This window comes from Mustela nivalis (genome assembly GCF_964662115.1).
Source record: "Mustela nivalis genome assembly, chromosome: 14".
NCBI classification, from domain to species: domain Eukaryota; kingdom Metazoa; phylum Chordata; class Mammalia; order Carnivora; family Mustelidae; genus Mustela; species Mustela nivalis.
In genome coordinates, this window is record NC_139033.1 from 55,769,789 (window position 1) to 55,794,628 (window position 24,840).

The 24,840-nt window shown below is 40.6% G+C and overlaps 1 protein-coding gene and 1 long non-coding RNA gene across 2 annotated transcripts; one reads left to right on the plus strand and one right to left on the minus strand.

The window, feature by feature from the left end:
- The first annotated feature begins 162 nt into the window (after positions 1 to 162).
- Positions 163 to 11,081, plus strand: LOC309848233. The gene is made up of 2 exons (XR_014302906.1): positions 163 to 326; positions 7,446 to 11,081. It is a non-coding gene; the product is annotated as an uncharacterized lncRNA (long non-coding RNA).
- Positions 10,106 to 22,961, minus strand: LOC309848230 (uncharacterized protein). Its single transcript, XM_082699536.1, has 3 exons — positions 22,510 to 22,961; positions 21,415 to 21,633; positions 10,106 to 13,037 (listed from the first exon to the last, which is right to left on the minus strand). Exons 2-3 carry the CDS (start codon positions 21,512 to 21,514, stop codon positions 11,032 to 11,034), a joined length of 2,106 nt encoding a protein of 701 aa, XP_082555662.1. The 5' UTR covers positions 21,515 to 21,633; positions 22,510 to 22,961; the 3' UTR covers positions 10,106 to 11,031.
- Positions 22,962 to 24,840: the final 1,879 nt, after the last annotated feature.

Below are 24,840 nucleotides of genomic sequence, written 5' to 3' on the forward strand. Positions count from 1 at the left end.
GGTTAGTCATTGGTAGGGTTATGATAGGAGACCATTTTTGGGCAAAGAAGTAGCATAACTAAGTGCTAAGAATAGAACAAAGTGTCCAGCTCCATATGTAAATTCTTAAATAATTATTTTATTTATTTATTTATTTTTTGTCAGAGAGAGTGAGCCCAGGCAGACAGAGTGGCAGGCAGAGGCAGAGGGAGAAGCAGGCTTCCTGCTGAGCAAGGAGCCCGATGTGGGACTCGATCCCAGGACGCTGGGATCATGACCTGAGCCGAAGGCAGCCGCTTAACCAACTGAGCCACCCAGGCGCCCCTTTGCATATTTTCTTTATGAAGGTAATAATAGAGTTTAGAAGTGAAAATCACCCAAAAAGTGACCCATGAGTCTACAATCTTAGTAACATCCCATTAACATTTTAAGTTTATCTATACACATATATAAATGTTCTGTCTATACCTATCCCCATCTGTACCTATTGCACTGATATTTACAACAGGGGGAAAAAGAGAGGAGTAAGGTGCCCATATCTTGGTTTGTTAATGCCTTCTTTCCTCTTAATTTTGGATCATCTGTGCTTCTGCCTGAATCCTCCACTGGCTTTAAGCTGTCCTCTCATACTTACTCAAAGACATGTTTCCAACATTCTCCATCTTGCATTATCAATTTTCCTCTCTTGGATTTTTTATGATGCAAATTTTGTTTTGTTTTTAAATCATGAACACAAAAAATCCATTGGGCCAAGATGACCAGATCTAACTTGCCTGAACAAATGTAAAATATATACCATAAAGAATCAGAGATGGGAGCCCTGAGAGATGGGAAACAAGTGAAGCAACCTTGGGTTGTCTCAGTTTACTACCTGGAGATAGTTTCTAGGCCTCAGCACAGGTAAGGAGAACTCAAGCGGAGCCTGGCACACTCCCTAAGTTCAGAAGATAGAGCAAGGGATTCTGGGAGGCCACAGTGGTGGCTTTTGCCAGGCGATGTACCAGATAGGAAAGAACTAAACAGGGAACACTGGAGAGCTGCAGAATGCACCCCCCCACCTCCAGTTGAGTACTGAAGAGCACATTTGTATAGGGAAACTACCTGAGGTAGGGAAAAAAACATCCATAAGGATGAGAGAGAAAAATCACTGGAGCTCACCAAGGGTACCTGTTAGAAAATCTCAATTCATAGGATATCAGAACACTGGTTCTCAAGTGAAGTTTTGCCTGCCACTACCGCCCGCCCTCCCTGACATTTGGCAACATCTGGAGATGTTTTTTGATTGTTACAACCAGACAAGATGAGTTTTACTAGCGTCTTGTGGGTAGAGGCCAGAGATGCTGCTAAATAGCCTACAATGCATAACAAATTATCCAGCCCTAAATATCAATCTTGCTGATGGTGAGAAACTCTGGATTTGAACAGTAGGAAGGGTCCTGCCTCCTTAGCAGAGAAAAACTGAACCCTAGACTCATATTCCCTAAAAGATACTTCAGAGTAAGACCTGAGAGGATAAAACTGTACCCAAATAATTTAAATACATCCCAGAACAAAACCCAAGAATATATATAAAAAGAGAAACTCCAGCGCCTGCTAAGGCACAATGCATAATGTCTGGCATCCAATCAGAAATTATAAATCAAGCAATGAACCAGGAAAATATAACCCATAATAAGAAAAATCACTCAATTACCCCAGAAATGACAAAGAATTAACAGACAAGCACATTAAGACAATTATAACTACATTCCATATGATCAAGAAGCTAGTGGAAACACTGAACATGTTTGGTAGAGACATGAAAGGTATAAAAAAGCAACCAAACTAAACTTCTAAAGACAACTACAATGTCTGAGACTTTAAAAAATAAAAAGCAAAACCAACAAACAGATGGGATTAATTGTAGTTAAGGCATAATAGAAGAGATGAAGAAAAAAATATATATAAGACATACCAATAGAAGCTCTTCAAAATGAAAAATAGAGGAAAATATTGAGAAAGAATGCATAGAGCATCGACTTGCTGTGGTACAATATCAAGTGCCTGATATGTGTAATCATAGTCTGAGTCCTCAAAAGCAAGAGAAGTATAGAGTAATATTTGAAAAAATAATCTATGGATTGCAGTACTTATGGGGAAATTTATAGCAATAAAACAGAAAAAAAAAAGTTGTGGGGCACCTGGGTGGCTCAGTTGGTTAAGTGCCCAACTCGATTTCAGCTTAGGTCATGATCTCAGGGTCCTGAATCCAGTCCTGCATCAGCCTCTGCGCTTTGTGTGACGCCTGCTTGGGATTCTCTCTCCCTCTGCCCCCTACCCCCACTACTGTGCACTTGCTCACTCTATCCAAAAAAAGAGAAAGTCTTAAGGTGAGCTACCTCACCTTCCATCCTAAGAAACCAAAATAAGAACAAATTAAACCCAAAGTACAGAGAAGAAAGGAAATAGCAAAGATCAGATTGGAAATCAAAAAATAACACAAAAGCGGGGCACCTGGGTGGCTCAGTGGGTTAAAGCCTCTGCCTTCGGCTCAGGTCATGATCTCAGGGTCCTGAGATCGAGCCCCGCATCGGGCTCTCTGCTCAGCAGGGAGCCTGCTTCCTCCTCTCTCTCTGCCTGTCTCTCTGCCTACTTGTGATCTCTGTCAAATAAATAAATAAAATCTTTAAAAAAAAAAAAACACAAAAGCTAGAAAAAATTTCTATATTCTTTTCAAACCAAGAGTTAACTTATAAAAAAGATTAATAAAATTAATAAACTTCTAACCAGATTGTTGGGGAGTGGGAGGGGGGAATGTGGGAAAAGAAAGAGAAAATAAATATTATGTCAGGAATGAGAGATGTGACATTACTGTATGTTAAACAAAATCTTATCCCCATAAAGAGTTGTAGTATAGTTTGCTCACCTCCATATTGCTGATTCCAATACTCATTTACTAGACATCTATTGATTACACCATCAGCAGTATTTTGCATAATTGACATATTTACATTTGGCTTCAAGAACAACATGTTTGGTTTTTCTCTAACCTCGTGGGGCATTTCTCCTCAGTCTCAATGCAGCTCTCTCTTCATCTCTCTGGACTTCAATATGCTGTGGCGCCTGAGGGCTCAGGGTTCAAGTCTCTTTCCTTTTCTATCTATATTCTCTTCCTGGGTGATCTCATCTGGTCTGGTCTTCTTAAATTTTACCTATGACTGCAAAGTCTGTATCTCAGCCTAGACCTCTTCTCTGAACCACAGGCTCATATACCCCAGCAATAGCCACTCCACCTGCTTTAGCTCGAGTTCCTAAGGAAATAGGACCGAAGATAAAAACAAAACCAAAAATGACAAAAACAAAACCTTATTGGTAAGACTTTTTTGGGGTGATGCAATCCCAGAAAAGGTTGAGGAGGGTAAATGGGAGGTGAAGGAAGGAAGGAAAGCACATACAAGTGGGTGTTGCTGGGGCATCTCATAGCTTCCCAACAGCTGTTTGCCTAGTCTCACTGTGTGTTCTGAGCACCAGCGCGGTGGGGGAGCTCACCATGGCGGCAGAGGAGGGAAAAGATGTTTCTGCAGACTCTCCTGCCCTCAGGTCTGTTTCTACCACTGAATGAGAATTCCTCCACACTACCAGGTGGTACCATTCAGCTTCACACAAGAGGAGCTGCAGGCCAGAGGTCAAGTACAAGTCAGTAGCTCCTTGGACCTGCAGTTCTGTGGCCCTGCAACTGCAGGGGTGGATGGTGCAGGCAGTAGTCTAAGAGGGTTATGGGTATCCAAGCACAACACCCACTCTGCAAATAGGAAGCATCTTGTAAAGTGTTTGGAGCAATGACTAATTCAGCATCTTAAACCTAACGTACCCCAATGTCAAACCTTTAGTTTCTCCCACACCTGTTCTTCTCATAGTCTCCTTTATCTTAGAGTGGCAGTTTTGTCCTTCCAGTTGCTCTGGCCAATAGTCTCCCTGCTTTCCTGCTTGCGCTACTTCACTCAGTTCACAGCACAGCAGTCAGCTCATACAGAAGCTCATAGAGAATGCAGACCATGTCACTTTGGCTTAAAATCCTCTTCTTTTTTGCTCCATTTAATGTCAAAGAGGCACTGCATCTGCCACTTACTCTTAAACTATTTGGAAAAAAACTCTACAGATGATAGATAGGTATCTGGTTAGACAAAACAGGTAGAGAATTACAAAGAAATTATAACAAAATGCCAACACCTGGGGAATCTGGGTGAAGGATGTATAGGAATTCTTTGTACTATTCTTGCAATTTTCTATAAGTTTGAAATTATGCCAAAAGTCAAAGTTAAGGAAAACATAATGGCCCAGTAAGGGTGAATTACTAAAGGAAAATCAGGGTGGGTGCTATTATTGAGAAAGCTTGGGGTGGGGCCGGGGTGGGGGGAATACTGAGAAAGCAACTATAAATATCCACCATAGCCATAATTTAACGTTATGTTGTAAAGCTGTGCTTACAGACATATAAAATGTTATTAACAATGGAGAAAATTCAGTTTACCATTACCAGTATTATTTTTGGAAAAATAATACATACACACACACACACTATATATAGAATGGCACATATCAAATTTCCAGGTTCACAAAATAGACTTCTTGATATAGTGACTTTTATCTTTATTCTTTTACATATTTTACATATTTTTTGCTATTTACAGTAAGTTAGCAGTATATTTATAATCAGCAAAAAAATCAAAATCAATAAAATTAAGAAGGAAAGTTCTCATTTAGGTCAGGAGTCAGCAAACGTGGCCCTTCTGTAAAGGGCCAGATAACAAATATTTTCAGCTGTGTAGGCCCCACAGTTTCAGTTGCAACTCTGCAACTCCGCCATTGTAGCAGGAAGCAGCCATAGATAACACATGAACAAATGGGCATGGCTGGGTTTCATTAAAACATATTTACAAAAACAGGTGGCAGTACCTAGTACTTTGCTGACCTGTTATTTAGATGGGTACCCTTTTCCCTAAAGAATGGCTTACAGCAGGGTGCCTGGGTGGCTCAGTTGGTTAGAAGTCTGCTTTGCCTCAGATTATGATCCCAGGGTCCTTGGATTGAGCTCTGTAGAGACCTGCTTCTCTCTCTCCCCTGCTTGTTCCCTCTAGCTCTATCACTCAAGTGGATAAATAAAATCTGAAAAAAAAAAAAAAAATGGCTTACAGGCAAGAAATATTCCCCTTCCTATGGAACTTCGTATGGGGCTTCCTGGACCAACTGATGGTCTGAGAATTCCACTGGCTCCATGCTCTATCACTGAATAAGTAGGTTAAATGAAATTCAGTGAAAATATCTAACTCAAACCACATTTATAAACAAGTAACAAACCCTTTGCCTAGAGAAGTGGAATGTGGTAAGTATGCATTGTATGATATTGTAGATGGATTTGGTCTGTCAGAGAACTGGATCCCAACTGTCTGAAAAAAATACTCCTTTTAATATGCCCTGGGGGCTCAGCAGCACCTCCCTGACTGCTGGAGTGATCAAAGGCCTGAAGGGAGGGCGAAAATCTAGAAAAACCCGTGGTCCTCCTGGTCTCATTCCAGGAATGAAATCTTGCTCTGTAAAGAGCATAATCTACAGCTTCCATAAAATTAGCTGGGTAATGTACCATCTTTTGCTATTGTAAGGGCCTATTTAGGCAGAGCAATTCCATCTGGTTAAACAGTGATTTTGTTGTTTACGCAGTAAAAAACTTAAACTGACCCTGCCACCACCACCACCCTGCCCCCCCACCCCAGGGGAACTTACTTAAAAGCAAGTCCGGGAAACTAGTAAAATATGGTTGACAGTCCCAGGTAACAGAGCCCAAGCACGAGAGCGGGTCAGGCCAGGTGGAGACATCCAATCGTGGAGTGCGCATACTGTCTCCCTAGCTACCAAGGAGTGTGGGCCCTGCCTTTTGGGCGCCTTTTGGGTGCCAATTCTGACCACGGTGATAGGCTAGTTCAAATATCTACTATAGAGTAAATTGTAATTCAATTGGCCACCCGTGTGTGACTTAGCATGACTATGCAACTTTCTCTGTGTGTTATAATCTTATTGGCCACCTGTGTGTGGCCAGGCTCAACCACATAGCCTTTGCCTTTTAAAAGGTAGTCTGTAAGGCAGGGAGGGGGTCGCCCTCTCTGTAAGAGGCGGCCCTGAACAGTTTGATTCTCGATGCTTGGTGCAAAATAAAGTTTTACTTGACCTTCGCTTTGTATCAATCTCGCTCCTTTGATTACGGACCCATAAAGACTGTGGAAGATTGGTTTACTTCTTCCTTTAACATCTGGAAGTATTCCTCACTGTGGTATCTGGCCTGGAATATTCTTTATAAGAAAAATTTAAATTACAATTTCCTTAGTAGACCCCAAATTGTTTAAATATTATATTTCTTCTTGAACTAATATGGGATAACATTTCAAAATTTTTGATGGAATTATTAGTCGTATCTTTATATTCTCTCTGTAACAGCTGTAGATGTGCATTGATGGCCACGTTTGTGCTCCTTACACTGACAGATGGTACTTCTCTCTATGTCTCTCTCTCTCTCTCTTCTTTTCTTGATCAGTTTTGCTGGGGCATTCTCAATTTTATTTCTTTCAAAAGCTGAACCAAAATATTTGTTTTCCGTTTCATTAATTCGCGCTCTACAATTTCTTTCATTTTTTTTTCTTTTCTTTTTTTTTTTTAAGAAACCGTGTATTGTCTGTCGACCACATTTCCATTTTCTGTTTAATGGTCTGTGGAAGAACAGCTTAAAGCCACTCAACAGTTAGTCATTGCTCTCCATTCAGGGACCTGAGCAGGGATCTGCTGACAAGGCACGGAGGTCACCCGCATGCCTTCAGAGTGGTCTGTGACCTCAGGCTGAGGAGTGGTAAATCCAGGAGCCGGAGCCGTCCGTTCACTCTGAAATTCCTCTGTGGTCACAGCCTTTTCAGCAGCGGTCTGCTCTGCCCTACAATCTCTTCAGAATCTCTGTGGAAGGAGAGGTCTGGGAGGACCTCCTCTAGCTGTACCCAGGACCTGGTGCCACGCATGCGCAGACCTCCCTGGGTGGCATCCTCCACATCAGACCCACTGAGTGAGCTCCCTTGCCTATGGGATGGCGATGTCCACGTACAGCAGATGGGTTGCTCTACCATGGCTGTGGTGGGCAGGTCAACACCAGACACGTCTGTGAGAGGCCGGTGGTCAGCCCTGGCAGCAGTAACCACCAGAAGTCTTTGTTCCTGGAACACTCCCTGGATCTGGTTAATGAAGGCTCTCGAAGTGAAGCGGCCAGCCATAGTGGGGGGTCCAAGGACGGCAGCAAACTTCCGCACAACTCGTTGGCCAGTATTCCTGAAGGTCATGACCCTGACATCAGTTGGGTTTCTATGGCAACAATGGCTTGAGCTGCCAACAGAGGCTACTCCTAGGTTCTCTCCAAATTTATGCTAAAGATGCCATCACTTTTCCTTTTGTAGATGTACTATTCCGCTTAGAAGTCAAGTTGGTACCACCTGAGTGGGTTCCCGCTGCGAGGAATTTGAGAACACCCTCTTCCTTCATTTGGAGAACATCAAATATTCTGGACATTGTGAAAATTTCCCTTTAAGCTACGATGGGAACCCAGAACAGCACTGTATGAACCTCTCTCTACATTCTGATCTACTTACTATTCTTTTTCTAACTTCTCGCAATGGATATTTAAATCAGTGAATTGTAGCCCTGTCTTTCCTAATATAGGCACTGAATGCCATAAATTTCTCTTTAATCAGGGCTTTAGTTCTTTCCCACAATTTTTACTGTTATCCAGACAAAAATACCTTCCAAATTTCCACTATACTTACTTCTTTTACCTATAGGTGATTTAAATTGTCTTGATTTCTAAACATTTGGGAATTTATTTTTTAGCGTGTGTGTGTTACTGATTTCTAGCTAATTTTATTGTTGTCTGAAAACATATGCTAAGTCTTCCTGTCCAATGTGGTAGCCACTAACCAGATGTGACTATTTAAATTAATTAGAATTAAATAAAATGTTGTTCATCAGTTACATTAGCCACATTTTAAGGGCTCAGTAGCCACATTTTAAGGGCTAGTGACTATTAACTATGTGATTACTGTACTGAACGCTACTGACAAGAACCTATTAAGTTCTATTGGACAGCACTATACTAAATTATTTCAGTCTGATGAATTTGCTGAGGCTTGCTTTACAAACCAGCACATGGTCAGCTATGGTAAATGTTCTTTGTACATCCAAAAGGAGTTTTCTGCCAGTGTTGGTTGCACTGTTTTCTGTATGTTAGGTAGGTCATTTTATTAACATATCCTGTATGTCCACATGTACTATATTCTTAAACATTTTTTTTTCTGCTTGTTTACTGAGAGAGCTGTGGGGAAGTCTTCCACTAGGATTGTAGATTCATCTTTCTCATTTTAATTTTGCTGTCAATTATAGTTTTATATACTTCGAAGCAAAATTATTAGATGTATCTACTTTGGAATATTTGTATTTTCTTGGTAAACTGACTCTTTTATCAATAAAAATGTCCACTTTTATCTATAGTAAGCCTTCGGTTTTAAGGTCTACTTCTTGTCTAATATTGGTACAGTGATTAACAGCTTTCTTTTGGTTAGTGTTTTAACGGAGTATCTTTTTCCATACTTTAATTTTGAATTCCCTGGATCCTTGCTCTTACAGTGGGTCTTGCTTGAAAAAGTACCCTATAAACTATAAGAAATGCAAGAATTTTTCTCAAAGTTCATTTATATGTAACGTAATTACTGATGTAATACAACTACTGATCTACCATGTTCCTTCTCAACACTTGTTATTGTCAGACTTTTAAAAATCATATTTATATATATGTAGTGTTACTTTTGTAACTCGTTTCTAAAACCTAGTGAGCAAGTGGATTTAGAAAACTTGGGAAAGTGGAGAGTACAGGATGGCTGTACAGCAAGGTGCTTAGCCAGGATAGGGAATTCAGGAAGATGTCATGGGGGTGTATAGGAAGCAGTTGGTAGAAATGTGCAGTAAGCAGTTGGCTCTTAAAATTTATCCTCAGGAGAGAGGGGTAAACTTGATACAAATTTCATCATCCTATTTCTTCACTTTTTAAATCCCCCAAAGAATAAAGCTAATTAATTATACCTTTTCCTATTCTCTTCTCAACTTACTGTCATGTCAATGCCTCTTAGCTCTTCTGCTTATGACCCTCATGCTTTTATTTGCAGACTTCAAAAGTTTTTCTTTCTGCTCCTTCCCCATTTGATTTTACTCTTCCCAAGGCAGTAAGATAATCATACCATTCCTTGGTTCAAAGATCTCAATGGCTTTCCACTATCTTGAGAACAAATACAGAAATATGAAACTCAATCCTGTTATAACTAGTACTCTTCCATTTTACGTGATACTAAATGCCAGAAAGTTGAAGTGCCTGCTCATTTAGCATCATACTCCTTAGCAGTCTTTTCTCGTACTTCATTTTGATTTCCACCTTATTCTTACCCTCTTAAGTACATGTTTTAGTCATTATTTGCAAAAACACTTGAGTGTAAGGGCAGGAACCCTTCCTATCCCCTTGAGTAGTACTCAGTAGTGCCTGACACTGAATGTGTATTGAATGAATTAATGACTAAGCACATACTCCACATCATTTCTTACACCCTCTTGCTTCTGTGACTTTGTTGACTACTCCCTTCCTGACTCTATGCCTCTAATCCCATCCTTCAAAACTCAAATCTCTGGAGCTCCCCAAACTTTCTTTCCAATTAGAATTGAACCCTACTTCCTCATATAAGCATCTTATCTACCTCTACGATTGTATTGAGCCATGTGTTTTCTTTATACATCAGACTTTATCACATATGCTTTGTATATTTTCTGTGTATACCACAAAACCTTAAAAAAATGCCTTGCACATTGTAGATAACAATAACTATTAAAGTGATATAGTAACTGGATGATTATAGGGAATATTCAGCGTATAGCAGTGGAATCTTAACAAATGGTTAATACTAGAAAAACAATTTTAAATTTTTATTCTTAAATAAGTTTCTATTTTTCAGTTAAAAACTTTGCATATAGTAGCCTATTACCATATGTATATCAGAAATCAAAACCAGTCTGATAAATGTTGCCACTTGAAAAAAATCGACATCTTTATTTTTAGACAGAATATGGTATACAAATTAGTCATGTGGGCACTACTTCAGCGCTCATTTTTGTTTATCTATAGATGACATAGTGCTAGACTCTGACATATGGAATTTAAAAAAATTGTCTCATATTTAAGAAACTGTGATTAAATGGTAATATGGAAGAAATGATTTCAAACCACTGGTCTATGGGCTGCATTACTGAAAGCAAAATAAGTCCATATTTTCTGTCCCTATTGCAGGAACCTGAAAATTCCTACTCTTTAGGAAAACCGAAACTAGGGCAAAGAAAAAAATTTTTCTGAGAAAATAGGGCACTGGAATGATGTAGTTAACAAGTTTAATACCAGAATATCATTGCATGCTCACACACGGGGAATTTAAGACAGATTAAGTAATGTGAGCATAAGGTAGGACTCTCTATTGTCAGGTGGTAAGTGGCATGCCGATTATGAGTGAATGCTAATGAAGATGTAGAAGGGGTTTAAGTTTTCCCCACATTCTCTAATGTAACTTCTCTGGTATGTAATAATTAGGGCTCACTAAAGGTTTGAGATAATGACACTAATACATTTCCTTCTGAGCTGACTGCACACCCCATCACACTGATCTTTACAGTATCTGATAAGGTTCTGCATTAATATTGTTATTCATTTCTTATAATGATAAAACTCTCCCCTTGTAGATTATATTTGAATAAAAGGCCAGAGGCTTGTTTTGTTTTTTCATTATAACAGACAGAAATTTCTTTCCATTGTTGCTGACATTCAGTAATATTTATTCATATTGAAGGTTTTCTCAATTACTCATGGAACTCAGAATCTTTCTTAAGTTTAGTAATGTCTGAGCTCTCAGTTAAACTTTCATTGTAGAACTTAGTGTTTTCTGTCCAGTGTGTTTCCTTTTAATGTAGCACAAGAGTTGAGCACTGATTAAAACCATTTTCATAATCAATAGCATTCCTAACATTTTTTTCTGGTATAGTGTCTCTGGTATGAAATAAAATCTGTGAATACTCTGAAGGTTTCCCCACATTTATCACACTTAGCCTGTCTTCCTCAGAATGGACTGTCTCGTGATTAATAAGCTCAGAGAGCTGGCTAAAGTTTCTGTTGCACTGGACACACATGTGGGGTCTCTCCCCAGTGTGGATTCCCTGGTGTTCAGTAAGCTCAGAGCATGTGCCGAAGGCTTTCCCACATGCATCACATTTACATGGCTTTTCACCAGCGTGGATTCTTTGATGGTTAATGAGATCAGAGCGCCGACTAAAGTTTTTACCACACTGATCACATGAATATGGTTTTTCTCCAGTGTGGATCCTCTGATGTAGGATAAGAGCTGAGCACTGACTAAAAGCCTTTCCACACTCAGGACATTGATAGGGTTTTTCCCCAGTGTGGATTCTCTGGTGTTTGATAAGGTCTGAGTTCTGGCTGAAACTTTTGCTGCACTGTGTGCATGGGTATGGTTTTTCTCCAGTGTGAATTCTCTGATGAAGAATAAGGTCAGAACTCTGGCTGAAGGCTTTCTCACAATGATCACAATGATAGGGCTTTTCCCCAGAGTGCACTCTCTGATGTTTGGTGAGGTCTGAGCTTTGACTGAAATTTTTATTGCACTGGTTACATGCATACGGCTTCTCTCCAGTGTGTATTCTTCGATGTTTAACGAGGTCTGAACGACGACTAAAACTTTTAGTACAATCACTGCATGGATAGGGTTTCTCTCCAGTGTGGATTCTCTGATGGAGAATAAGATTTGAGCTCTGACTAAAGGTTTTCCCACACTCATCGCATTCATAGGGCTTCTCCCCTGTATGAATTCTATGATGTTTAACAAGGTCTGATCTTCGACTAAACATTTTGCTGCACTGGCTACATGGGTAAGGTTTCTCTCCAGTGTGAATTCTCTGATGATTCATGAGATCTGAAAGTCTACTGAAGGTTTTGCTACACTGATTACATGGATAGGGTTTCTCTCCAGTGTGAATTCTCTGATGCAGAATAAGTACTGAGCTCTGATTAAAAGCTTTACCACATTCATTACATTTATAGGGTTTCTCTCCAGTGTGGATCCTTCGATGTTTAATAAGATCTGAGTTTTGACTGAAACTTTTGTTACACTGATTACATGGATATGGTTTCTCCCCAGTGTGAATTCTCTGATGCAGAATAAGATCTGAGCTCTGACTGAAGGCTTTTCCACACACATCACATTTATATGGTTTCTCCCCAGTGTGGATTCTTTGATGTTTTATAACATCAGAACTCTGACTAAAATGTTTGTTACACTGGTTACATGTATAAGGCTTCTCTCCAGTATGGATTCTCTGATGCTTAACCAGATCTGAGCGCTGGCTAAAACTTTTACTACAGTGACTGCACTGATAGGGTTTTTCTCCTGTATGGATTCTCTGATGGATGATGAGATCAGAACTCTGACTGAAGGCTTTCCCACATTCATCACATTTATAAGGTTTTTCACCAGTGTGGACTCTTTGATGTTTAATAAGGTCTGAGCTCCGACTGAAACTTTTAATGCACCAAGTACAAGGATAGGGTTTCTCTCCAGTATGAATTCTCTGATGCAGAACCAGAGCTGAGCTCACACTAAAAGCCTTTCCACACTTATCACATTCATAGGGTTTCTCCCAATGGGTTCTTCGATGCCTAATAAGGCCTGTACTCCAAGCAAAGCTTTGCCCACATTCATCACAGTTATGCTGTCTTTTAAAGAAATTTTGATCCTTCTCATTTAATTTATCCCCAAATTCACAAAATCCTCTGCATTCAGAATCCTGGAGGACATCATCTCTGGGGCTGCCAGACTCCTCAGGCAATGGTTCAATTTTTGTTGTAATTTCCTCCTCTGAAGTCACCTCTCCAATCTTGGTCTTAGTCTCACCACCTAGAACAATAAAAAATCCAAATGGAATGTATTCTTCATACTGTATATCACAATATGAGAGTGCTCTAAAACACTGAAAATTATCCTCTGAAAGAGCAATTAGGAAGAATCAATAAGTAATGGATCATAAGAACCATGTATTGAAATGGTTTACCAGATATGTCCTGCATATGTTTGTCACAGGAGATCTGGGAATACTGAAACCTAGTCAGAGTAATTATGAAAGTTTTGATTAAATTAAAACTAATACACAAGCAACATTAACATAAGTAAGGTAAGCAATATGAAAGAGTTCTTGAGGGATAGCGGAGAAGGAGAGAGAGAAGGCAGCAGTGGCAGCCTGGCTGTCACTGGGAAGAGCACCAACCAGCCTGATCAGAGGCTACTATTGGGGGTTAAGGTAAGCTCTGTTTAGTATTACTAGCCAATGCAACAAGACATGAAAAATAGGGGTGCCTAGGTGGCTCAGTGGGTTAAGCCGCTGCCTTCGGCTCAGGTCATGATCTCAGGGTCCTGGGATTGAGCCCCACATAGGGCTCTCTGCTCAGTGGGGGGCCTGCTTTCCCCACTCTCTCTCTGCCTGCCTCTGCCTACTTGTGATCGTGGTCTGTCAAATAAATAAATGAGTTTATTAGAATAACATACAAAACCCAACTGTATTTTAGTATACTACCCATGAAAAATTAGAGCCTAAAATTAAAAACATTTTTAATTACACCAAAAATAAAATATTTAAAAACAATTAAACAAAATACGTGTATATGTTTATAATGAACACTACAAAACACTGCTAAGAGAAGTTAAAGAAGACATAATAAACAGAAATATATGCCATCACTTATGGAGAGGAAGATTTAATATTGTTAAGATGGTGGATTTCTTCCCAAACTTTGCTATAGGTTCAATGCAACTCCAATCAAAACCTCAGCAGTATTTTTTCATAGAAATTGACAAACTGATTCTAAACTTTATGTAGAAAGGCACAGAAGAGTCTAAACAATTTTGGAAAAGAAGAACAAAATTAAAGAAGTTACACTACCAGATTTCAAGCTTTATTATAAGGCTATAGTAATCAAAGCAGTATGGGACTGCATAAGGACAAGCATATCCCCTAATGGAAAAAGACTGAGTCCATAAATAGATCCAAACATTTATGTAAAACTGATTGTCAACAAAGTTGCTAAGAAAATCAATGGTGAAAGGATAGTCTTTTTCAAACAAAAGATATTGTTATATCTTTTCAGCTGTAACAGTAACATAAATTAACCATCTTTTCTTATGCTATATACAAAAATTAACTAGAAATTTAATATAAACATAAACATAAAAACTAAAACTATAACACTTCTAGAAGAAAGCAAAGCACAGATGACAAAAGTTAAGGCACAGAACTGTGAGAAAATAAATTGCAGTTTAAGCCACACAGTTTGTGATACTTTGTTATGGGAGCCCTAGCAGACAAATAAAGCATGTTTTTGAACTATACACATTTATGGAATTATATCACATATATTCTATGATTTGTTTTTTTGTATTTTTTTTTTTTGCTCAACATTATGTTTGGAAAATTCATCCATATTCAATCGTGTAACTGCAGTCTACTTATGTTCACTACCATAGTGTGACATATACCTCAATTTATTTAGCCATTCTCCTTCAATGGACAGTAATATTTTTTATTTCAAACAATGCTCATATGAATCTGCTGGTACATTTATCTTTATGCATATATTCAAGTGTTTCTCCAGGTTACATAAACTTAGGACCAGAATTGCTGGGTCTTATTTTTGAGTTTGAGTTCACACTGCTCTATATGCTAACCAATATTAAGTCTATCCTTTTTTTAACTCACTGCAATCAGGCTTTTATCTCCTTAACTCCATCAAAACTGCACTTATCAGAATCCCTAATAAGCTCTATCTTAACAAATCTGATGGTCAATTCTCAATCTTCTTCTGTATTTATCTGACATAATTGATTACTCTTTTCTTAAAACATTTTTCTTCTAACTTACCTTTCCCCTACTCTCCATAACACAGTATACTTTAATTTTTTTTAAATTTATTCATTTGTCAGAGAGAGAGAAAGATAGCAAGAAGGCACACAAGCAGGGGGAGTGGCAGGGAGAGGGAGAAGCAGGCTCCTGGCTGAGCAAGGAGCCTGATGCAGGACTCCATCCCAGGAACATGGAATCATGACACGAGCCAAAAGGCAGATGTTTAACTGACTGAGCTACCCAGGCATCTCCAGAGTAATCTTTATATGTTATTATCATGCACAAAATGTTCCAGTGGTTTCCTATTACACTGGGAATACTGTGTCCTTACTATGGCTCAGAAGGTTCCATCCTGTCCTTTCTCTCTCTGCTCTCATTTCATTCCCGTTTCCTGTCTACCCCAACTGTTCCTGCTACATTAAAGGGCCTCTGGCATTTGCTGGTCCCTGTGCCTAAAACACTCTTCTCTCAGATAGCCATGTGGCTTGTTTTCTCACTTCCCTTATATCTCTAACCAACTGTTACCACCTCAGAAAGACACAATACTTGGAGAGCTCTGCATTTTTGAGACAACAGATATCACAGTCGAATGTGCTGAAACGACCAATATTAGTACCCTGACTCAAAATTTTAAAAAAGGCTTTGCATGGGTCCAGGTTGCAATGTAAGCTGTCCTATCACATGACTTTATTAACCCAGATAACCAATAGTAAGAAATGTCTGCAGTAGTCAGGGATGCTGTATTAAGGCTTCTGCAAGCCTCCAGAAGAGAACTACACCGGAGTAAGGCCATATTCTCTTCTGCCATCAATTTTCTAAGTGAAAAACAGATGCTGGCCTGCTCTTGGGCACTAATAAGACTTAATGCTTCACCACAGAACACTAAATGACTATTACAAGCTGATCAATGTGAGCTACCCAGTTGACCCACCAAATCCTAAAACTAGACATACAGACCAGCGTTCCATTATAAAAGCAAGGATGGAAGACAAATTCCATGAGCTAGTGATGTGGGTTTCCTTATTGCTCCACGAATCCCCTCCTTATTAGCCAATATTCATGGCCTAATGGGAATTCCCTCTTATCAGTTAACAGAGGAGGAAAATGTACAGAACTGAGTTATAGATGGGTCTGCTCAGTGTGTGGACACTAGCAGAAAACGAATCTTTCACTTACACCTTGACTCTGAAGTGACCTGAAACATACTGGTAAAGGCAAATCCTCCCATTAGACAGAATTTCAGGTATATACCTGGCTGTCCACTTTCATGGAAGGCAACAGAGCCTAAGATACACATCTGTATTGATTCATGGATAATGACTAATGGGTTATTGGCTAGTTAGGTAGCTAAAAGAACAAGCCTGGAAGATCAGATATAAGGATTATAGAAGAAAATTATAACAGACCTCCTACGATGGGCAAAGAATGAATGTATTTGTGTTCTGTGTGAATACTCACCAAAGGGCATCCACTTGAAAGAAGCCTCTCAATCAGATGGACATGGTGATCCACGTTGTGAATATCAGTCAGCTTTTTTACTAATGTTTGCCCAATGGATTCATGTACAAAGTGGTCATGGAAGCTATGTGTGGGCTCAACAATATGGGTGTCTACTTACAAGGCTGATATGCCTATTATCACAGCTATATAGCCATGCAGCCAACTGCTGGGACCAACCCTGAGCCCCTAACATGGTACAATTCTCCGGAGAGGAACGAGCCCACAACTAGGGGGCAGATTCATCAGACGTGGCTCCTTCTATCATGAAGAGGGCAAAAATTTGTTTTCAAAGGACTAAATATATAGTCCAAATACAAATGTGCACTGACCTAAGAGAATGCTTTATTTATTACCATGGGATTCTATACAATAATACCTCCAGAGGAGTAGTTTTACAGGGAAAAAAGTACAGCAATAAGCTCACACACATGTAATTCACGGGTCTTACCACACGTCCCATCATCCAGAAGTAAGTGGATTCCAATAATAGTGGAATGATTTACTGAAGGCTCAGTTACGGTACCAGGCTAGGCAACAACACCCTAATCTCAGGGTGCTGTCCTACAGGATGCAATATGTGCCTTAAACCAGAGGAGAATAAACAGTGTTGTCTTATCTATGGCCAGAGTACCTGCGCATAGGAGCCAAGGGTAGAGGAGTAGTAAAATGTCTCCTTTCACTATATAACTAATAATCCATTCATATCATGGATTGTATTATATTTATATTCTTAAAGATTTATTTGAGAGAGCACATGAGTGTGCATGCACACGTGGGTGGGGGCAGACAGAGAGGGAAATAAGCAGACTCCCCACTGAGCAGGGAACCTGATGTGAGGCTTAACCCCATGACCCTAAGATTACAACCTGAAATGAAATTAAGAGTCGGACAATCAACTAAATGAGCCACCCAGGTGCCCCCATATAATTTTTAATTCCTATCCCCATAATCTTGGGCTTGGTGAGTTTGGGGTTCTGGTTCTCAAAGAAGAAATATGTCTACCATGGAACAAAGTCATGATTTTGTTAAATCTGAAGCTGAGACTGTCTCCTGGCCATTTGGGTTCCTCATGCTGCTGAACCAACTGGCAAGAGAAAGGGTTGCTCTGCTGGCTGGGATGACTGATACCAATTGATACTGGGGGTTGGCTGCTGCTACATAACAAGGGCAAGAAAAAAAAGGCGTGGAAATCAGGTAATTCAATGCGGGTGCTTCCTAGTTCTCTCCTATCTAAAGGCCCAATCAATGGTACACTGAAATAACATGGAAGAGACAAGATCATCAAAGACTCAGATCATCCAGGAAGAAAGGTTTATGTTATTAAACTAGGTAAAGAAGTCTGCCACTGAGATCCTGACAGAGGGTAGAGACAACATAGAATGGGTGATGAAAAAAGATGTTATGATTATCAGTTTTGGCTTTATGAATAGTAAAACCTGCAGCAGTGATTTTAAGTTAATTATGTCTTCACCCCCTTTACCTCACTACCTAATATGAGGAGCATCAATGGCAGTGAAGTTTCACGTTTTGGTGGGGGGGGGGGTATAATTTAATTACAAGTCAACCTGTGAAGCAGAAGCTTAAGAGACTGTTTTTCTCTGTGTTAGGAACATGATAAACCAAACAAAGGACAAAAGTAAATATTATAGGTTAAAAGGGATGGACTGTAATGGGATATTCTCCTTTTGCCCCTCTAGGTCTACTGTTCATGTTTCTCTGTGCTCCAAGAGGCTGATACTAATTTATGGACTGCAGCACTTGGGATTCTGTGTCCTCTGGCTTGCAATTAGGAGGAGAACTGTAGAATGACCAACTATCCTGGTTTGTCCAAAACAGATGGGGATCTTGGGATATAGGACTTTCAGTGCTAAATCCCAGGGGAAACCAGGATGAGTTCTTCATTCACTCTACATCCTGACTCCCTTCTTGCTGGGCCAGGAGTTGCAAGTGACTGTGCTTCTTTTAGCAAAGGCTATTGCTCCTACTGGGGAGCTCTACCCTACAGCTATACTCTCCAGGATCTGGTAATCAGTCTCTCCCTTTGTAACACTAGGCCTAAGGGTAGTAACTGCTTATTTTTTTGGTCCCAAAGCTGTACTCTAACCCTTATTAATTTCTGTAATCCTGCCCATCTTCTTCATGAAATGTTGAATTACCAATTTAAATGAACCATCTGTTTCCTGCTAGAATCCTGACTGATATATCCTGGTTTATTTTCTTTGTAACCATTACCACTATCTGATGTTCTACCATATATTTATTTATTTCCTATTTCCCCCACCAGACTGTAAGCTCCTTGAGGGCAAAGGCTTTTCTGTTCAGTTCACTGCTATATGCCCAGCACTTAAAACAGTATAAGAGTAGCCCCTCAATAACTAACCATATTATATGGTCAGCAATAATTAATAAGCTATATTCTGATTAACTAATAAACATTTATCAACAATAAATATTTGTTGAATAGGTGATTACTTATTAGAAGGACACATTGTTAGTAGTGACTATCTTTTTTATTTTTAAAGATTATTTATTTATTTATTTATTTAACAGGCAGAGATTACAAGTAAGCAGAGAGGCAGGCAGAGAGAGAGAGAAGAGGAAGCAGGCTCCCCGCTGAGCAGAGAGCCCGATTCGGGGCTTGATCCCAGGACCCTGGGACCATGACCTGAGCCGAAGGCAGAGGCTTTAACCCACTGAGCCACCCAAGCACCCCTATTTTTTTGAAGATTTTATTTATTTATTTGTCAGAGACAGAGAGAGAGCAAGCACAAGCAGGCAGAGGCAGAGAGGGAAGCAAGCTCCCCGCTGAGCACAAGGAGCCCAATGTGGGACTTGATCCCGGGACTCTAGGGTCATGACCTGAGCCGAACTTAGTTGCTTAGCCAACTGAGCCCCCCAGGCATTCCAGTGACTATCTTTAGATGGTGGAGCTGTATGTTATTTAAATTCCCTGTTTTGTGTCTGTCTGTATTTTATAAATGTACTTTAGTATAATTATATTATTCTATAGTAAAAAAATGTTCTTTCACACACACTCTAAGAGACACAAACACATGCAATATGTAAATTTATATAAAACTGCAAGAAGGAGACCCAATTCTGTAGTAATTCTCATGAAAAATGAGAGCTAGATGCCTTACAATAGATTCTTAAGGAAAGACAAGTTCTAAATATAGAAGAGAGAAACAAAACAAAATAAAAATACTCAAAACTACAAAGAGGCAGAAGATCTGGAGTATAAAAAAAAAAAAAAAAAAGACAGTAAAATTTCAAAAGCAAAATGAGAGGACCAAATCAGAAAATAGCAAAATATGATGTGAAAATGAGACCCTGCAGAACACCTGAATAAGAATGGGATTAAAGAGGGGCCTGGGTGGCTCAGTGGGTTAAAGCCTCTGCCTTCAGCTCAGGTCATGATCTCAGGGTCCTGGGATCGAGCCCCAAATTGGGCTCTCTGCTCAGCAGGGAGCCTGCTTCCCTTCCTCTCTCTCTGCATGCCTGTCTCCTTACTTGTGATCTCTGTCTGTCAAACTGATAAATAAAATCTTAAAAAAAAAAAAAGAATGGGATTAAAATTATCTAACTAAAAATAACAGTGCCTACCACTTATAAAGAATTCACTAACAGTCTGGTCTGTGTGCAGAACTTTATATAATGTAATATTATTAGTGCTTGTGGTGTTTGTTATAGTAGTAAGGGATCCCAACAAACCCTATCTCCAAATAACTACATCCTTGTGTAGTTCTTTTCCACAATGACTCTGGAACGTCAATATAACACAAACATAAGTTAGAAAAGTGCTTATGCATCCCAAGGCTTTCCTTCTCTCCGTATGGAAAACTGGCTGCCCTGTGAGAAAGAGTGGGCTGGACAGCTGCAGGTGGGTGACCCCAGCCATGACCAGCACCAACAGCCAGACATATATGGCTGATACTCAGACCCTGGCCCTAGTTGAGCCACTAGATGACTGCACAAGTGATCCCAGACGAAACCAGGAGAAAAAACTGCCGGCTGAAACCAGCCCAAGTTGAGGACCTACAGAACCATAAGAAAATAGCATGGTTTAAAAATGTCTGGGGATGCCTGGGTGGCTCAGTTGGTTGGACGACTGCCTTCGGCTCAGGTCATGATCCCGGAGTCCCGGGATCGAGTCCCACATCAGGCTCCCAGCTCGCACATCAGGCTCCCAGCTCGATGGGGAGTCTGCTTCACTCTCTGACCTTCTCCTTGCTCATGCTCTCTCTCTCTGTCTCTCTCTCAAATAAATAAATAAAATCTTTAAAATAAATAAATAAATAAATAAAATAAAAATGTCTGATGTTTAAGGTCACTAAATTTTGGGGTCCTTTATTATGGAGCAATAGACACAACCCTCAAAATAACCTCCAAGGTATGAGTTACTAAATACTTATAAAATGAGGAAGCAGAAAGCAGAATCGTTTAAAAAAAAAAAAAAAAAGAAAGAAAACGCAAGTAATTTACTGAAGCTAGTACATGACAAAGCTAGTATTTGAATCCAGGGTGTCAGACTCCAACCAAACTTTTAATTAGCCCAATCCGTACTTGAAAAAGATGACTTGAAAAGATTTTAAAGGGAAAATATCAAACACTGACAGACCGGTGAGAAAGTGATTATAAGGGGGAAAATGGGCAACTGGGAACTTAAGGAGAGGAGGGAACTCCATGAGAATCTGACTCTGCCAGAATTCACAATAAAGCTATGTGACTGGGCTTGTAGCACTCAAGACATGATACCGCCTAATATAGTGAGGGATAGGGAACGAAGAATACCAATAGCCTGGAAGACACTAACACTGCACCATTAACAACCCTCCCCACCATCTGAACCGCCTAAGAAAGGTAGAATGCACTGCTTCTCACCTGACAGAAGGTGGTGTTCTTGAGACTCATAATTGAAGTGGATCTCCATGGGCTGTAACTGGACGCTTGGCACCTCGGGGAGCAACTGGAGAATTACCATTTCCTCAGTAAGCTTTTCTTGTCCGCATAGGAGTCTGAAACCTGGAGGCAACAGGGTACCACTGGGCTTGGAAGGCAATCATCATGGAGACCGGAGATATAATTTCGGAGAAACATCCTCTAGATATAAGAGAAGTGAAGGAGAAAACAAAATCTCATTTAATTTCCAAGTGGTTGGGCGCCTGGGTGGCTCAGTGGGTTAAGCCGCTGCCTTCAGCTCAGGTCATGATCTCAGGGTCCTGGGATCGAGTCCCGCATCGGGCTCTCTTCTCCGCAGGGAGCCTGCTTCCTCCTCTCTCTCTCTCTGCCTGCCTCTCTGCCTACTTGTGATCTCTGTCTGTCAAATAAATAAATAAAATCTTAAAATAAATAAATAAATAAATAAATAAATTTCCAAGTGGTTTTCTGCGAGAATTTATTAGGCTTCCTCCCTCGTGATGAGGCTCGGACATAAACCATTTTGGACGTGCAGTCTCCATTCCAAGACTAGGGACCTTCAAACATAACTGGCGATTAAGGCTCCTGAAATAAGAATGTAACTGGGAAGAGAAGGCAGGGGAGGATATTGTAAATTTCTGTTTCGGCGGTTAACGCTCTATTCGCTGCCTCTCCTATACCGCCCCGGCACTACTGGTCACCATCATTATCCCTTTCCCTCCTTCCGTTTTCCCAGCGCTCGCACATTCAGGCTGCTTTTCCCCCGCACGCTCTGCGGATCTGCGAGGATGCACCCCCCTTCCTGATTCCACATGTCCCCAAAGTTTCCGGTGTTCATTCGGTTGAACCCAAGGCCGCGTAGGTGCTGCCCGGGTACCCAAAGCACATTAGGCCGAGGACCCACCGCCCCAGGAGCAGCGCCTGGGGGCGACCCGCGCGGCCGGGGACTCTCTACGGACTCGAGAAACCCCACAGGGTTTCCTGGCGGTGCCGCAAGGCAGCCCAAGAGGCGAGATCATCCGAGGTCCCCTGGCTCCCATGACCTTACATCACCCATACCTCGACGTGTCCTTCAGGTCCCTGTCAAGCCCCACGCGCTGCGAAACCGCCATCGCCGCGTCCACTCTAGGAAACTGGGAGGATAGTTCAGCTCTATGGCGCGGGGGGCGCCCGCCCCGGCGCAGGCGCAAGGGGTCGGCGGCAGGCTGGGGGCGGGTTGAGGAGATTTAACCTCTGAACACCCGCGTAGCTGATCCAGTCCCGCTGTAGCGAGCGACCTGGTCAGCCAGCGACCGGTCCCTTGCTGCCGTACCTGCCGGTTCTTGACCTGAATGTCGAAACATCTTTCGGGAAAGCTCTCTGGGGCAGGGTAGGTTTTCTGACTACATAATGAGTTCTTCCTTAATATCTCTCTGTTTTAAAATCCCCACGCCACCTCCTATTCATACTCGCTGGTGTGCTTCCATTCTAACTTTCTTCCTGTCGTCTCTGGTTTTTTCCCCTAGAACAGTGGTGTGCCTCCAAATCACCCGGAAGCCTTATTAAAAATTTTTACTGGGCTCCACCCCTAGAGTGAACCTAGAACTCAGGATCATAGGTACTGCTGCTGTTGGCTCTGGACCACACTTTGAGAACCATTGCCCTACGAATTAATTCCTGACTTGCCGGGAAGCTGGATTTTGATGTACTTTGCCATCACGGAAGGCTAAAGGGGTCTTTTTAAAACAGTTTGCTTAAGAGGAAATTAAAAACAAAAAACAGAAAAACAAAGAAAACCATGGAGACATATGAAAATGAAAACACAACAGCCCCAAAATCTTTAGGATGCATCAAAAGCTGTTCTAAGAGGGAGGTTTATAAAATACCAGCCTACTTCAAGAAGCAAGAAAAATCACAAATAAACCAACCAAAAAATACACCTGAAGGAGCTAGAAAAAGAACAAACAAAACTCAAAACCAGTAGAAGGAAGGACGTTGATAAAGACAAGATCAGAAATGAACAAAATAGAAACTAAACAATTTGCTTGCCAGTGCAATCCTCATTGTGGCTAAAAGATCAGGGTGAGAAGGATCTGAAATTTGGAGGAGCAGGGTGCACATTGGGGTAGGAAAGGATATTGTTGTGTCCTTGGATATTTCTTGGGAACTATAGGGGGAGTTAGGAGAAGGATTGAGACATATAAGATGTTGGGGAGAGGTACAGGTTTGAGAAAGTGGTGGCTGGCTGAAATGATGGTTGAGGTGGAAGTAGAGGGCTTTGTGTCCCAGCCCAAGACACTCTTCTGATATATGAAATCTTAGAGATGTATAAATGAGACTCTGATATTCCTTGTATGGAATATCAAGAACGGAGTGGGTCCAGCCTCCCAAGAATGGAGTGAAGATACATTAGAAAGAAGGCAAAACAGCTTCACTGTGATATAACAGACATACAATAATAAGCAAATATTAGAGTATATAATTTGATATGTTTTGCATATGCACATAATTGTGAAACCATCACCACAATCAAAATAATGAATGCATCCAACAAGTTCAGAAGTTTTCTGTACCTTTTGTATCTCCTCCCTCTTCCCAAAGCTCCCAACCACTGTTCTGTTTTGTGTTACTAGAGGTTAGTTTGTTAGTTTGCATGTTTTAGAGACTTATTTAAATGGAATCATACAGAATGCAGACTTTTTTTTGTCAGACTTCTTTCACTAGGTATTATTTTTATTATTATGTTTAAATGATTATTTATTTATTTATTCGACAGAGATCACAAGCAGGCGGGGGTGGGCAGACTCCCTGCTGAGCAGAGAGCCCAATGTGGGGCTCCATCCCAGGACCCTGGGATCATGACTTGAGCCAAAGGCAGAGGCTTTAACCCACTGAGTCACCCAGGCGCCCCCACTGAGCATTATTATTTTGAGATTTATCTGTATCTCGGTTGTCTATCAACGGTCCGTTGCCTTTTTTTTTTCCTGAATAATATTTCATTAGCTATATATATCACAATTTGTTTAACCACTCACGAGTTGATGGGAGTTTGGGTTATTTGCAGTTTTTTTACTATTACAAATCAAGCTGCTATGAACATTGTTGTCCAAGACTTTATATGGACATGTACTTTTTTCTCTTTCATGGTAGCTGTATGTTTAACGTTTTGAGAAACCGCTACTCTATTTGTCAGAGTGGCTGAGCCATTTTGCATTCCCACCAACAGTATATGAGAATGCCATAGCTGATATACTACTTTAAACAGGTGTTGAGCAAAAGAGAATGAGAAATGTAACCAGAGGTTAATTCTTATGTACAAAGGTGAGGCTTTTGTTCACTTTTTACCTGGAAGTGATGATGTGACTATGGATTTTCTGAGTGTTTAACCAAGGAAATCACACTTTTTTTCAG